At 52.6% G+C, this 14,698-nt stretch overlaps 3 protein-coding genes across 5 annotated transcripts; 2 read left to right on the forward strand and 1 right to left on the reverse strand.

The window, feature by feature from the left end:
* Nucleotides 1-82: 82 nt before the first annotated feature.
* slc35e3 (solute carrier family 35 member E3) lies at nucleotides 83-3,425 on the reverse strand. Of its 2 annotated transcripts, XM_068755024.1 has the most exons (9): nucleotides 3,403-3,425; nucleotides 2,262-2,414; nucleotides 1,260-1,984; nucleotides 1,068-1,178; nucleotides 906-965; nucleotides 730-828; nucleotides 551-633; nucleotides 322-406; nucleotides 83-246 (listed from the first exon to the last, which is right to left on the reverse strand). In XM_068755024.1, the coding sequence occupies exons 3-9, from the start codon at nucleotides 1,647-1,649 to the stop codon at nucleotides 145-147; spliced, it is 930 nt and encodes a 309-aa protein (XP_068611125.1). In that variant the 5' UTR covers nucleotides 1,650-1,984; nucleotides 2,262-2,414; nucleotides 3,403-3,425; the 3' UTR covers nucleotides 83-144. The 2 variants fall into 2 exon arrangements, with proteins under 2 accessions (XP_068611125.1, XP_068611126.1); XM_068755025.1 differs by lacking the exon at nucleotides 3,403-3,425 and having other exon boundaries at nucleotides 1,260-1,690; nucleotides 2,262-2,447.
* Nucleotides 2,910-8,630, forward strand: nup107 (nucleoporin 107). Its single transcript, XM_068755023.1, has 27 exons — nucleotides 2,910-2,917; nucleotides 3,148-3,233; nucleotides 3,344-3,439; nucleotides 3,516-3,610; nucleotides 3,692-3,824; nucleotides 3,898-4,001; nucleotides 4,090-4,205; nucleotides 4,279-4,327; nucleotides 4,398-4,469; nucleotides 4,553-4,641; nucleotides 4,768-4,843; nucleotides 4,937-5,050; nucleotides 5,229-5,319; nucleotides 5,411-5,490; nucleotides 5,602-5,661; nucleotides 5,747-5,892; nucleotides 6,141-6,189; nucleotides 6,316-6,385; nucleotides 6,459-6,574; nucleotides 6,653-6,842; nucleotides 6,914-7,020; nucleotides 7,120-7,222; nucleotides 7,414-7,571; nucleotides 7,671-7,796; nucleotides 7,874-7,987; nucleotides 8,108-8,275; nucleotides 8,471-8,630. Exons 1-27 carry the CDS (start codon nucleotides 2,910-2,912, stop codon nucleotides 8,570-8,572), a joined length of 2,718 nt encoding a protein of 905 aa, XP_068611124.1. The 3' UTR covers nucleotides 8,573-8,630.
* Nucleotides 8,631-9,079: 449 nt separating this feature from the next.
* On the forward strand, nucleotides 9,080-14,212 carry mdm2 (MDM2 proto-oncogene). Of its 2 annotated transcripts, XM_068755249.1 has the most exons (10): nucleotides 9,080-9,201; nucleotides 11,161-11,218; nucleotides 11,562-11,770; nucleotides 11,852-11,960; nucleotides 12,160-12,229; nucleotides 12,304-12,491; nucleotides 12,568-12,693; nucleotides 12,775-12,846; nucleotides 12,926-13,103; nucleotides 13,197-14,212. In XM_068755249.1, exons 2-10 carry the CDS (start codon nucleotides 11,168-11,170, stop codon nucleotides 13,610-13,612), a joined length of 1,419 nt encoding a protein of 472 aa, XP_068611350.1. In that variant the 5' UTR covers nucleotides 9,080-9,201; nucleotides 11,161-11,167; the 3' UTR covers nucleotides 13,613-14,212. The 2 variants fall into 2 exon arrangements, with proteins under 2 accessions (XP_068611350.1, XP_068611351.1); XM_068755250.1 differs by lacking the exons at nucleotides 9,080-9,201; nucleotides 11,161-11,218 and adding an exon at nucleotides 12,001-12,077 and having other exon boundaries at nucleotides 11,644-11,770; nucleotides 11,852-11,901.
* The last annotated feature ends 486 nt before the right edge of the window (nucleotides 14,213-14,698 follow it).

A 14,698-nucleotide genomic window follows, 5' to 3' on the forward strand; every position in this document is an offset into this window, starting at 1 on the left:
TATTAGCAACCAAATCCCGATAATTCCAGCATCGAACAAAACTCAAGGCATTTTAAAATCAATGAATTTTTATTCAAGATGAAAAAGAAAGCTACAAACAGCCAGAGAGAAACGTTAAACGTTAAACCCGGCCGGTGAGGCGGCCTACGGTTTCTGAGCCAGGCCGCTCCGCCCCACTTCCTGTTCCACCAGCTTGAAGTGAGTGTAGGACAGGATGCCAGCCAGAGTACAGAGGATCCCCAAAACCTGGGACACAGGTGAGAGGTCACCAAAGGCATGGGAAGGAGGGAGGGAGGGCGGGGCTGGAGGCATCACACTCACCTGGTGGAGCGATAGGGGGTCATGGAAGAGCAGGTATCCTCCAATCAGAGTGATGCAGAACTTAAAGTGACCAAACATGTTGTAGCTGCAAACGAGAGTCAGGAGAGTAACGCAGAGTCAACAGAAAAGACACCCCGGAAACCAAAGACCTGGTTCAAGGGGCTGGGAGCCCCCCTAGAGGACCGAGACCTCTAAAGGGGCCCAAACGCGCTCCGGCGTAGCAGGATACGTGACAGCCGAGGTATTCCCGATGATCCAGTAGATCGACAGGTTGACCAGGAACGCCACCGCCGCAGACAGAAACACCGTTGCCTAGGAAACGAGGACAGCAACACAAGCACAGTTAGAAATTTCCTGCGTCCTCGCGCCAGCCTGAATGCTAACATGTTAGCTTGAGCGGAGACCGACCAGAGCAGGAAGAGACCAGGGTCCGAGTATTCCTCCGTCTCCAGTGAGGGGCTCAAACAGGGGGACGACGCAGACCAGGAACCCTGAGGACAGAGGAGCCTGGCGGGACAGTCACGCGTTAGTCGGGTCTGGGCTGGACCGGGTCCGGGCTGCCGGTCTCCGGCGCCGTGACCTACCTGATAGTACAGAAGCTGCATGGAGTTGACCTGAAGCTCGTGTTGCTTGGCCCCCACCCACTGAGAGGGGCGGACAGAAGAGGGTCACGTCTCTACAGATCCACAGGAAGCCCCCCCCCCCCCCCCCGTCCCCCGTCTCTACGGGGACCGCTATTCACTCACCACCTGGTAGAGCGACGTCACCAGAACCCCCAGCGCCGCGAACACCGCCCCCGGCAGGTTGAAGCGCACGTCGTAGCACGAGTTCAGGATCACCCCCAACGTTATCGGCACCTGGGGGGGGGGCACATGAAGGTCATCATCGGGACGCGGCCGGTTCCCGCTGAGGACCAGAGCACCCGAGGCTCTCCTCACCAGCGTGAGGCGTATCCTGGAGGAGAAGGTCTTCTTGTAGAAGGCCGTCTGGATGAGGATGATGACGGGCGTGGTCATGGCCTTGGCCAGCTGGTACGTCCCGATCGAGTTGTTCTGCAGCGACAGGTTGGTGAAGACCACGAAGCCACAGAAGCTCAGCGCCAGCCACACGATCCGGCCAATCGGGAGGCTCTTGGGCGCGAACAGGTCCATTTGGTGACAGACGACGAGCCCCAGCCAGGTGACCACGAAGTGGACGAGGGTCATGGTGATGTTGGGGAAGCCGTAGCGCACGTAGATCCACTTATTGATGAAGACGATGCAGATGGAAGAGAGCAGGTTGACCAGCAGGCCGGCGCCGATGCGCCTGTTGGCCGACAGGTGGAGCATCTCGGCGGCGGCGCCGGAGGTCCGATGGGGAGCAGCTCAGACTGCCAGAACAAAGACAGCAAACGCGAGAAGGTCCAACGGAACCAGATCAGGTCAGATCAGAAGGTCCAACGGAACCAGATCAGGTCAGAAGGTCCAATGGAACCAGATCAGGTCAGATCAGAAGGTCCAACGGAACCAGGTCAGAAGTTCTAACGGAACCAGATCAGGTCAGAAGGTCCAACGGAACCAGATCAGGTCAGATCAGAAGGTCCAACGGAACCAGGTCAGAAGGTCCAACGGAACCAGATCAGGTCAGAAGGTCCAACGGAACCAGATCAGATCAGAGTTCTTACCTTTGAGTAAGATACGGAACTGATTAATAAAAGTGACGTCATCCTGACTCGGAAGCAGCCCAGCGTGAAACGGAATAATAAAGTTCAACCTGTCCAGGTTTTAAACAGGAAGTTAAAGGTAAACGTCAAAACAAACACGTGACGAGGTAAGAGTACATGAAAGCTAAATAGCGGGCTTACGTCAGCAGAAAGGACAGCTATCTCGTTTTACGGTGAGATAAATGCTGACTGTCTTCAGCTCAGACTCTCATTCTGCCACGCACCAACTAAACTTTACCTGTGGCCTCCATCTTTCTGCTTCTCCCCCCACTTTCGTCGTAAGTCCCCGGGCTACCGGCGCCTCTCTCCCCGGGACTCAGAGGTCCAGTCCCGTCCGACGCAGCGAGGAATCTCCGCTCCTGAACCGGAGGATTTCCTCCGTGCTGAGTAGCTGAACAGAGCCGTGATTAAACTGTGCTGTGTGTTCCTGCTTCCTCTGACCGGTGAACGCGCGAGGGGAACAGCGACCCCCAGTGTACAGGAGGCGGAACTACAGCACAGATAGCATAATAACAAAGATCCACGGGAAACAGTGTGTAGATCACAGCAGAAAGAAATAATAAGAATATAAAACAGTAAAGCTCGTCATAACCATCCATCCATATGGAAATAATAATGTTAGTAAATTCTAATAAAAATAATTTTAAAAATCGATATTTATTCATAGAAAAGGGCTAAATATTTTCAGTGAAGATTAGTCAAGAAGGTTAGAAACAATGAAGAGACAACTTGGGTAAAGAATAAATGCCACCTTACCGCTGAACGGTAGGAGGCAGCAGTGAGCCGCAAACCACCCGGGCTGACGAACGATCAAAAGAAGAAGAAAAGTCTACACGAAGAAGAAACCGGTTGATCCTCGTGAAGCGGGAATTGACAACGCTCTATAATGGACTGGTAAATGTTTTCTGTCTATTATTATTATTTTTTTACTAGCGCGTTGTGCCGCTGAATGCTAAGCTACTTCGCTAGCTTATAGAAAACGATGCTAACACGCGGCTGGTGTTACCATTCAAACAGAGCTATGGCTAGCTGGCTAAGTTGTGGTTTGTGCACAGAAAGCTAACTGGCGCAGAAGCTAATAGCTGCGAGCGAGTAAATAACATCGAGTTATTCCCGTCCCCCAGGGGACAGGGTGAGCTGCCGTCTCCGGTGGTTCGGGACGACGCGGTAACCGTCGCCGCCCGGAGGAGGATGAAGAAGAAAGTGGCCTGTATCCTCCGGTGTTATCTGAAAAGCTCCGATCGGATTTAAACTCTGGGTGGGATTAAAGAGATTTTTCCCAGATTAAATATGTTGGTTTTTCCTGACGACTGGTTTCAGTCCCGTCACCCGGAGGCGGCAGCCCCAACATTTCCATGGTAACGCCGGCCCGCCCCCACCTGAGGAACACGCCTGCATCGTTATACAGACCGGCTGGTGGGAGACGCACATCCGATCGATCATCCTGTGACGTCGCAGAGCTCTGTATCTCAGTTAATCGCCTCTCTCTCAGCAACTCCCAGGAATCCGGACCTTTCCACCATTTTGGCTCCAGGAGGCCGAACGCCTCGATACGCACGCACCCCAAGAAATGCACCGGGCGGTCTGGTGAGGCGCAAACACAACACAGAGAGACGTTCCAGCAGCTGTGGGTCGCGTTCAGACAACGTTTGATCGGCGTGTCTCTAGAACCTGGACGACAGCGACTGGACCGCCAGCATGTTCCCCTCCCCCGTCTCTGGACTGGAGAACAGCGTCTTCACAGAGGACATCAGCTACCTCAGCTCAGCCCTGCTGAAGGAGGACGACCCCAGCGAGGCTGGTGAGCGAAGCTAACGCCCCCTGCTGTTTGTTTCCAGCGTCGTTCTTAAAGCTTTTTTTTTTTGTCTTCCCAGTGGTCGTCGGTCTTTTCCCAGAATTCCTCGGTGCCTTCGTGAAACACTCGTCCTCTGCGGTGTTTGAGCTGCTGGAGGATTATCAGACGCTCTGCCGAGACAAGGTCGGACCGGCGACCCGTTCGGGGGGCCTTTTGGTGGCCCGCTCACCTGCCTGCTTTCTTCACCGCTCCTCTTCCCTCCGTGCTGCAGGTGGACGTTCTGCAGTCGGTCGTCCTCAGAGCGGGTCAGAACAGCAAGGCGGCGGGGGTCCGCTGGCTGCTGCAGCAGGAGAGCTGCTCGTGGAGGCTCATCGCCTCCCTGTACAGGTACACGCCCCTCTGAAGCCCCGCCTCTCCGACCGCCGGCCGGCTCTGATTGGTCCCGTGTCTGTCTCTGCAGGGATCGGGTCCAGCTGGCGATGGAAGAAGACATGATGACAGACATGGTTGTGAGTGAGACCCAAAGAGAAGCAGATTTCAGGGTTCAGGGTCAGAGTTCAGGCGTCTGTTTCTCCTCAGGTTCCCACTGGGAGCGAGAAGGTCGTGGTGGAGCAGCTGTTCCAGCGGGACGCCGTCATACGACAGAGTCAGGTGAGCCCGGCGGCTGCTGGACGACCGCGTGCACCGAGCGGGGGCGTGGCTTTCAGCGTCTCGCTGCTCTCTCTCTCTCTCAGCTGGTCGTTGATTGGCTGGAGAGCATCGCCAAAGATCAGATCGGAGATTTCTCTGATAACATCGAATACTACGCCAAAAACGTCTGCTGGTGAGTCGCCGTCGGCTTCTACCTGTCAGGTGTGTGTGTGTGTTTGCGTCATCGTGTGTCTGTGTGTGTGTGTGTGTGTGTGTGTGTGTGTGTGTGCGTGTGTGCGTGTGTGCGCGCGCGCGTCAGGGAGAACACCCTTCACGCGCTGAAGATGAGGCGAAAAAGCGGCACAGCCTTCACCGTTCCGCTGGTCACTGAGCTGGTGAGGCCCGTTACCACGGCAACAGATGCATCTTCACCCCCCCCCCCCCCCCCCAAGAGTCTCTGAAAGCACCTGTGGTGCGTTTGTGTTCAGGACCCGGACGCCCCCCTCCGGCAGCAGCGCCCCCTAGCGGACCTGGACCGAGAGGACGACGCCCGGCTGCTGAAGAATCTGTTCATGCTGATCAGAGCTGGGATGACGGACGAGGCGAGTGTGTGTGTGTGTGTGTGTGTGTGCGTGCGTCTCATGGTTCTAATCCACAGCTGTGTCTGTGTGTGCGTGTGCGTCTCATGGTTCTAATCCACAGCTGTGTGTGTGTGTGCGCGTCTCATGGTTCTAATCCACAGCTGTGTGTGTGTGTGTGTGTGTGCGTGTGTGTGTGTAGGCCCAGAGGTTGTGTAAGCGCTGTGGTCAGGCCTGGAGGGCAGCGACTCTGGAGGGCTGGAAGCTGTACCACGACCCCAACGTGACCTCAGGTAGTCCGACTCTCCTAAACGCGTTTGCTAACGACGTGTTTGGGTGCGGGACCGGAACCCGCCGACCTCTGACCTGTTGCGTTGTCTGCAGGCGGCGTGGAGCTGCAGCCGGTGGAAGGGAACCCCCAGAGGGGCGTCTGGAAGGTCTGCTGCTGGAGGATGGCTGAAGAGGTGCAGGCGTCTTCCTCGCTTCGTGCCTTTCGCGCGTCCGTTTGTCGTGAGGAAACAAACTGCGGCGCCTCTCAGGACGACTCGCGTTGACCCGCCGCGTTTCTGCTTCAGGAGCAGCTGAACCGATACGAGAGAGCGATCTACGGCAGCCTGAGCGGGAACCTCAAGCCGGTAACCTCAGCTGGTGCTCCTCCCTGCGACGGAGGCCGTTTGTGTGTGCGTGTGACGTTATTGTGTGTGTGCGTGTGCACGACAGGTCCTGGCTGTGTGTGAATCGTGGGAGGACTGTGTGTGGGCTCACTTCAGAGTGATGGTCGACTCGCTGGTCGAAAAGGAGCTGCTGTCGTTAGGAATGACCAACCAGGAAGTGGAGACGCTGCCACGGGAATACCTGGAGTCCAAGTAAGAGAGAGCGCGAGAGGGACACAGAGAGAGAGACACACACAGAGAGAGAGAGAGCGAGAGAGAGAGACACAGGAACAGTTTGGGTTAAACGGTTCCGTTTTCAGAACATTTTGATCCCGTTGTGAAGGAAAGTTCTGTCTGATAACATGACTCAGCGTATATTCTGAGTCCTTCCATGATTGATTCCACGGATCAATACATCCCTAAACTACCGTCTGTCCGTCTGTCCGTCTGTCTGCTCTCAGCTGGGTGATGGAAAAGGTGTTCGAGGAGCTGCAAGCCTCAGAGTCAAAGGTTAAAACCAACTCGATGTGATTGGTGGAGGCCAGAGTCACATGACCAACCCCCTCCTGTGTGTGTGTGTGTGTGTGTGTGTCCCTCTCTCTCTGTGTGTGTGTGTGTGTGCGCGCGCGTGTCCAGAGGGTGCTGGAGGAAACCAGAGAACATTACCACGTCATCCAGAAGTTCGTCATCGTGGGAGACCTGGACGGTGAGGCCTCTGACCCCTCACCTGGACCCCGCCTCCTGTGTCTCCTAAGCCTTGACTCCGCCTTCTCTCTCAGGACTGCTGGAGGAGCTTGCCGATTGGCTGACGGCCTCTAAGCCCCTCCCCTCCCACCTGCTGCGCTTCATGGCTCACCTTGTGCTCTTCTTCCGGTCGCTCGGTTTGGCCCTGAAGGTAAAGGAGACGCGTTCATGACATCACGATGATGTCACGGCGTTTCGTTTTAACGCGCGGCGCCTCGCTCTCCTGCAGGAGGAGGTGTGTGTCGACGTGCTGAAGGCCTACGTCTCCCTGCTGATCCGGGATCAGCAGACCGACCTGGTGGCGAGCTACGTTAGCCAGCTGCCGGCGGCCACCGCCACCACTCAGTACGCCGCCTTCTTACAGACCGTCACCCAGCCGGAGCTCCGCCCCCGCTGCCTGCAGCTCGCCGCGGACGCCGGTGAGAAGCGGATGACGGGAGCGCCGCAGAGCGAGGCTGAGAGGCGGCTGACGGTTCCCGTTGTCGTGCAGGCCTGGACGTCGCCGCCATCACCAAGCTGGCGGTGGAGACGGTGAGAGAGACGGACGAGGGCGGCTTCCTGCACCACAGCCAGACGCTGGAGGCCACGACCACCAAGGTACGGCGGCGGCGGACGGACGAGGAAGGCCGACTCCCACCGTTCGGTGCTGATTGGCTGCCGGGCGTGGCGTGTAACCAATCAGCTGTGATCTGATAGGAGGACCTGAAGAAGATCGATGTCATCGATTGGCTGCTGTTTGACCCCGCCCATCGCGCCGAGGCCCTGAAGCAGTCCAACGCCATCATGAGGACGTTTCTGGGTAACGTTTTGCTTTGTTGAGGTCGCTGCAGCGCTAAAAGCTAATTAAACATTCTGTCCGTCGTTTAGGTGAGCTAGCCGAAGCTAACGTAGCCTCTACTAGGGCTGCGTCTGTCTGTCTGTCTGACTGCCTGTCTGTATGACTGCCTGCCTGTCTGCCTGACTGTCTGTCTGTCTGCCTGTCTCTCCCAGCCCTGCAGAAACACGATGCAGCCAAGGCGGTGTTCTCTAAAGTTCCCGAAGACTCGATGAAGGAGATTTACAGCCAGTGGGCGGGGATCGGTCAGACCACGGCGCCGGCTGAGGACGAGAACGCCATCAGGGAACACCTGTGCATCAGAGCCTACCTGGTCCGTCACCGTCTCTGTTTTCAAACGCGCAACCTGTCATGATCTACGCACGCCTCCACCTTGGCTTGCGGCGAGTACGGAACCGTTTAATCCTCACAGGAAGCCCACGAAGCGTTCGCTGAATGGTTCGGCCACAGTAGCTCCGCCCCCCAGAAGCCTGCACCTGTCCCAGAGGCCAAATTCACAGAGAGAGTAGCCAATGAGATGAGAGAGGAGGAGTACCAGGTACGCGTGGCTCTGTTGCTGCTTTTCACCGGCTTCACTGCGGCGGCCGTTTCACTCACGCTCTGCTTGCGGGTCAGACGGCGCTCGCCGCCTGGTCGGGTCGTCTGGACGTTCTAACCGAGGACGTCAAAGAGAGGATCTACAACGTGCTGCTGTTCGTGGACGGGGGGTGGATGGTGGACAACAGACAGGTGAGCCCAGGTGTCCCGCTGGACCGCTGCATTCTGAGACAGAATAAAGGAGAATTCGTTTAGATCAGGAGCTGCAGTGATCCGATCCCCCGTAAGTAGATATCGATTGATTGTTTTCAGGATTTGGAGCAGGATTCAGAGCGCGGCCACCAGATGGGGGCGTTGCGCTCTCTGTGTCTGCCCCGCCTCTGCTTCCTGCTGCTCAGCGTCCTGCAGAACTCCACCAGACACCAGGAGGCGCTGCGATTGGCCGACATCGTCTCGTCTGATCAACACCGCCTCTACCAGGTAAGGCTAGCTGGGCGGGCGCTGGGCGTCTTTCGTCTCATTTACAGTGCATTTAAATATTTCTTTTGTGACGAGGACAAAAGTAAAGGATTTGTACTTTCATGTAAACTTTTAGCAGTTTGATTAATAAGGGCTGCAGCCTTGATCGTTTTATTTATCGTATTTCTGCTTTTTGTCCCTCCTTCACACACTCAGGTTTTCTCTAAAGACGAGTTGAGGAAGTTCCTCCAGAAGTTACGAGAGTCTTCGCTGTCCCTGTTGGATCAAGGACTCGACCCGTTGGGCTACGAGTTATAGCCGTGAATACATAAACACGCACGGCTCGCTGTTAAAAACACGGATGTGTTTTTGTATCGTCTCGATTTTCTTTTGCAAAATAAAAGTTTTCTCTACTGGTTTGGTGTAAACTCTTTGAAATGGGTCCTAATAATTCTACACATGCCCTAGATAAAATTGTTAGGATGTTGCGGCTTGCATTTAATTAATCCATGATTTGTACGATTATTTGATAGTATCCATAGTTTTGTCAGTCACGATGTGGCCATCATGAAAAAAACAAATACACTTCTCATACTAAAACCTCACGTTGAGAATTAAAGTATCACTACAGTTAAAATGTTTCAAGTAAAAAAAATAATTTGAGTGTAAAATTACTTTAGTTTCAAAATTAAAGTTCAATTCATTTTATTTCTATAAATATAAGAATACATGCTGCTGCTTCATTAATGAGCAATAAACATTAAATAAGTAGTAAACAATGAAGAAAACTTCCGGATGCAGTGTCGCTCTTTGGCCAGCAGGAGCGCCACACCAAACTGAAGCGGCAACAGAACAGTTATCGATCGACTATTAGTTGTTTACCTCGACGAGAAAAGGTGGACGTTAAATTATCTGTGGATACCATTTAATCCATAGGAATTTACAAGGTAAATAAAATATAATGATTTGATTACGCCAGGGGTTCGTTCTGTAACAGCGCGCAGGTAGGCCGCAGAGCCTCGCCTTTTCCTGCTTGGGAGACCGATACGCAGCGACACGGCTGGGCATTGCTTACCGACTTCATCGGTGTCGAGTCGTATTCAGACCAGAGTCCGAGGGGTTGCAAAGCCGCATTTATTTTCTCCTTATGAGTTTTATGTTCCTACGAAGTCTCTTATATCGGCTCAATTGTTTTATGTGCGGTAGTTAGCAGCTCAAGTCAGATTAGCGTGGTTAAAGTTTTAGTACATTAGCATTAACTAGCTAAACTAGCTCCGGAGTGCCGTTGCGGAGCAGCTGCTGTGATTCTAGTCCGTAATGTTTTAATAAACCTGAATTACGGTGAACGTGAGTGCTTGTTTTTAGCCTGCTGCTAGCACCCAGCACGAGTTTGATCGGTTTCATTTTGCTACCTGCTTGTTGTTACGTTTTTGTGAAACGCTAATATTTACGTTTTAAAAACAAATGCCATGAATATTTTGGAAATGTTTAGCACAGACAAACTGTTTTTTTAATGAAATTAATTTTAAACCTGTGTCTCGAGGTGTGTGTGTGTGTGTGTGTGTGGGGAGTGGGGGACAAGCCCGTGCATGTGTCCCGGTAACGGGGCCGCCGCTGAGTCACCCGGACCGGCTTTATGGGGTCCGTGTCGAGCTCAGACGCTTCACTGATAAATAATAACGGTCGGATTTACATATTAATGCGCAGCATGTGGAAAGATTTCACCCAAACATGTATTTTATTTTGGATGAATGCTGTGAAGAAGAAGACTACCGGTAATTCATCTTAAAATCATCTTTCCCTCAGAAAACTCTAAAAATAAAATTAGGAGAGAAATCTAAAAGTTTGTTTGTCATGGTTAAATTACCAGAAGTGTAGTGAGGCTGGAATGAGTCACCAAAACATGTTGCCATAGAAACCGTAAAATTCTGAAAAGTAATACTTCTGCAGGGAGAATAAAAGTCAGAAGTAGCATAAATGGTATCTGAGATGAAACAGTAATGTCTGGAGAGCTGCAATATTTAAATACAAATATTCGTCAGTATTGTAGTTTCATGAAAATGTATAGTATTTCACAAAGTAGGCGAAAAGAATGAAAGGTTTTGTAAGAGAAAATGTTCTTTAAACTAAATTCAGAGTGAAGCCAGATAAAGCAGCTTTAGCTGACGTTAGCGCGGCTAAACGAGAATCTGCTTTCTGGTGCATAGTAACCGATGACACCTGCCTGGTCAGGTGACCTGAAGGGTCAGGTTAGCTTGATCTCATCATAATCAATATGTCAGCTGATGTTTACAGGGGGGCGTTGTCTCCCATAGTGATAGTAACCCCCCCCCCAGTCTGGCTGGTCTCAGACCAGCTTGTGATCGGCGCGTTGGTTCTGTTCTCACTAGATAACCTGGTTATCTGCCTCTGACGGGGCTGAGTCACCGGGACTAGTCCCGGCATGCCTCCTCGCCCTGAGTCAGCTGCTCCGGTGCTGAGTCAGCCGGCTGCTGGTTGGTCAGGACGGTTCTGCTGGTCTAGTCCTGACATGTTCTGAGCCGCTATAAGAGGCTGAGCCCGGCTGAGCCCAGCTCTGCACCGGGGCAGCCTGCTGAACCGGACCTGGACGGGGTGCTTGCAGCCTGGTTCTCTCACAGGTCAGCCGGGAAGCAGCCATTCAGAGGAAGTCTTTAAAAGCTGACGTGTTTCGGTGTTAAATTCTTGCTTTCTTTAGTTTTGGATCAAATTGAAGCAAATCTTGTGTTTTTAAAACTTAAAAAAATACAAGTAAATAATTCACCAGCATGTCAGAATGTCGGTTCCGTTTAGCACAGATATCCTCCTGCGATGTATAAATGATCGATCAGTAATTAAGACAGTCATTGATCGCTGATCAGCCGCTCATTCTGTGTGTTCTGCATCAGGGTCGTCATGGCAACCAACGGCGAGCTCAACCCCGACGTCTCTGATGACAACAAACTGGTAAGGGCTGCTGGTCTCTGCCGGTCTCTGCTGGTCTCTGCTGGTTTCTACTGGTTTCTGCTGGTCTCTGCTGGTCTCTGCTGGTTTCTACTGGTTTCTACTGGTCTCTGCTGGTCTCTGCTGGTCTCTGCTGGTTTCTACTGGCTTCTACTGGTCTCTGCTGGTCTCTGCTGGTTTCTACTGGTTTCTACTGGCTTCTACTGGTCTCTGCTGGTCTCTGCTGGTCTCTGCTGGTTTCTACTGGTCTCTGCTGGTTTCTACTGGTCTCTGCTGGTCTCTACCAGTTTCTACCGGCTGAACGCTGCTTCCTGAGACTCGACCTCTTTCCCCGCTTTGTGTTCAGGTCCGACCGAAAGTAGCGTTCAACGATCTGCTTCAGCACGCCGGAGCCACGAAGGACGTTCTCACCATGAAGGAGGTGATGTTCTACCTGGGCCAGTACATCATGCAGAAGCAGCTATATGACGAGAAGCAGCAGCACATCGTCCACTGCTCCCAGGATGCACTGGGGCGGGTGCTGGGCGTGGACAGCTTCTCCGTTAAAGAGCCACGGTGAGGAAACGACACCCAGACGTCCGTCTGCCGTGAGAAGCTCCGTGTTCCAACCAGAACCTGTTCCTGTTCCTGTTCCAGGGTTCTGTTTGCTATGATCACCAAGAACCTGGTGGCGGTGAGGAACCAGGGTAGGCCCGCCCCCCTTCCTCCTCCGGCCTCCATCATGGAAGGTGGACGTTTGGATTCAGCTCTTTTCTTTTGCTCCGCCCCTTTGTGTCATCTTTTAGGGTCTCTCCCTCCAGACTCGACGTCCGGCTCCTCTGAAGCCGCCACCGCCGCCGGACAGACGGGCCCGGTTACCATGGTAACGCGTGTTTGACAAGTGTCAAAATAAAAGTGTCCAGCTTTGATCTTTTACTGAATTTTACTGAATTTGTACTTTTCAGGAAGCAGATTCAGAAACTTGCTCTTCATCTCCAGAGAGGAGGAGGAGGAGGAGGAGGAGCAGCGAACCCGGTGAGTATCTCCTGGGCGAGCCCACTTCAGTAAACAGACATGTGACTTAAACTCCGCCCACCTGACCTCCCCAGGACCGTCCCGCAGTGTTGAGAACAATGAGGAGGAGTCAGTGGATGAAGGGGAAGGAGACAGGAGGAAGAGGAGGAGATCTGACAGCTACTCCCTGACCTTCGATGACAGCCTCTCCTGGTGTGTGATTGGTGGGCTGGGAAGTGGGCGGGACAGACAAAGCAGCCAGTCATCGGACTCTCAAAGCACAGTGAGGTTTACACACGCCCACTCACTTCCTGTGTATCGAGGGTCGTTTGTTGTTGACGGTGTTTACTGCGCCTCAGTCTGGGAGGTCAGATGTCACGGCGGCGGCCTCCGACAGCGACAACTTCAGCGTCGAGTTTGAGGTGGAGTCCGTCACCTCCGACGACTACAACGAAGACGACGCCGCTCTGTCTGCAGACGACCAGGTAAGAGCCAATCAGATGCTCCCGAGGTTTCTCAGCCAATCACGGATGAGGTTGGGAGAGAGTGACAGGAAGTCTGCGCAGGTGTATGAGGTCACCATCTTTGAGGCGGAGGACGGAGACTCGTTCGACGAAGACACGGAGATCACTGAAGCCGTGAGTCCACGCACGCACGCACGTACGTGCACGCAAGCGCGCACGCACGCACGTGCACGTCTGACCATTTCTTTCTCAGGACTACTGGAGGTGTGTCAAGTGTGACGAGCTGAACCCGCCCCTCCCCCGGAACTGTCAGCGCTGCTGGACGCTGCGCTGTGATTGGCTGCCAGAGGATGAAACAAAGGCTGCTTCCCCGAGCCCCAAAGCCCTGCCCACAAAGCCAACGGACCAATCGGCTGCCAGTAACGCCCCAGGTGACCTTCAGTGCCTCGGTGTCTCGCTGATTGTTGCTCTATTGGACGCAGCAGCTGATTTATTGATTGATTTATCGATTGGTTCTCATGAAGGTTCCGATGTGGACGAAGGGTTCGATGTTCCAGATGGGAAAAGAACAAAACCCCCGTCTCTGTGCCTGTCTGACTCCGCCCTCTCTGTTCCCGACTCCACCTCCTCGGCGCCCTACAGCCAGGACCTCCTCTCCTGCTCCCAGCCCTCTTCCTCCTCCTCCTCCTGCGTCGACTCCCAGCAGCCTCTCCTGCCGTTGCTGGAGCGCAGCGTGTCGGCGGAGTGGCGCCTCCCGGAGGCGTGTCTGGAACCCTGCCTCATCTGTCAGTCCCGGCCGAAGAACGGCTGCATCGTCCACGGGCGCACCGGACACCTCATCTCCTGCTACGTCTGCGCCAGGAAGCTGAAGAGGAGGAACAAGCTGTGTCCGGTGTGCAGGCTGCCCATCCAGTCGGTGGTGCTCACCTACCTCAGCTGAGAGCGCCCCGGCCCCGCCCCCGCCCCGCCCCTGCCCCGCCAACACGCCTCACACAAATCTAAAATCTGAGTCATTTATGAATTGATGCGTAAACCTTAAAATCGTTTCATCATTTCCTAACTTCACCCGGTCTTTGTTCCGTTTCGATGTTTGTTTGCGGATCCATTATCTACAAACATTGATCAGTCGTTATTGGAAGATGAGATTACAGATTACAGCGTTTGTCTTTGAATAATTAATGACATTAGTTTTTAGAATAAAAAGAATTGATTATAGACCCACGAAGTAAAGCTGTGCCTTTTTACATCTGGCCTTAATTTAATTTCATTGGAAGTTTTGTGGAAATATGTAATTTGGAATTACCTTGATTAAAAATAATTAACTATTTTCCTGTAATTTGCTCGCACCAGTTTTAGACTACCTCTGTTGAAACTTCAAATTGTTTTCCAGAAAACTTCAGTGAATTTTTAACTTTAGTTGTTACCCGACATCTATTATTTATTACATCTATTTAAGATGCTCGCGTTTATGTAAACAAGATGACAATATAAGATCTATAATTTCTGTTGAGACTTCTGTCAACTCAATAAAAAGTTTAACTTCTGGTAAAAGTTTCATTTGAATGTGGTTCTGGTGTTTATGCTCTTTTGCTTTAGTAAATGCTTTAATTTACAGCTTCACAATTTGTTAAGAACATATGGACGAAGAGAAAGCTTTTACTGAAGCGAAAAAATCTGCTCTTGATTGTCGCTAGCTTTAATTTTCGTTTGATAAATGTTTTGTCGGTAATTCAACGCCTGACCGGTGAAAAAACTACAATACCCACAAACCCTGCGTGCCGTTGGCGCGAATCCGGGTGATTTCGAAATTTACAACGTTCCCGTCGACCAAGATGACGTATCTTAAAAATAACTGACCACGCGTCAGGTTGATATCCGCCAATAAGCCGTTCGGTCTTGGATATCGATTTGTGAATATTTAATCACGTTGCGTTCTATTTTGAACAGGCAAAACCTTGTCTGACACGGAACCCCGTCTGCGCATGCGCAAATCGGCTAGAGCGTTGCGGAGTTAAGTTTCCTGCTT

This window comes from Brachionichthys hirsutus, chromosome 22 (genome assembly GCF_040956055.1).
Source record: "Brachionichthys hirsutus isolate HB-005 chromosome 22, CSIRO-AGI_Bhir_v1, whole genome shotgun sequence".
NCBI classification, from domain to species: domain Eukaryota; kingdom Metazoa; phylum Chordata; class Actinopteri; order Lophiiformes; family Brachionichthyidae; genus Brachionichthys; species Brachionichthys hirsutus.

Coding starts and splice junctions, on each gene's coding strand:
- slc35e3 (XM_068755024.1), bottom strand. CDS start 1,649: ATGCTCCACCTGTCGGCCAACAGGCGCATCGGCGCCGGCCTGCTGGTC. Junction 634..729: donor CCTGGTCTCTTCCTGCTCTG/GTCGGTCTCCGC, acceptor CTCGTTTCCTAG/GCAACGGTGTTTCTGTCTGC. Junction 407..550: donor GGGAATACCTCGGCTGTCAC/GTATCCTGCTAC, acceptor TCTCGTTTGCAG/CTACAACATGTTTGGTCACT.
- nup107 (XM_068755023.1), top strand. Junction 7,021..7,119: donor TGGAGGCCACGACCACCAAG/GTACGGCGGCGG, acceptor GTGATCTGATAG/GAGGACCTGAAGAAGATCGA. Junction 8,276..8,470: donor ATCAACACCGCCTCTACCAG/GTAAGGCTAGCT, acceptor TCACACACTCAG/GTTTTCTCTAAAGACGAGTT.
- mdm2 (XM_068755249.1), top strand. CDS start 11,168: ATGGCAACCAACGGCGAGCTCAACCCCGACGTCTCTGATGACAACAAA. Junction 11,219..11,561: donor TCTCTGATGACAACAAACTG/GTAAGGGCTGCT, acceptor CTTTGTGTTCAG/GTCCGACCGAAAGTAGCGTT. Junction 12,492..12,567: donor CATCGGACTCTCAAAGCACA/GTGAGGTTTACA, acceptor ACTGCGCCTCAG/TCTGGGAGGTCAGATGTCAC.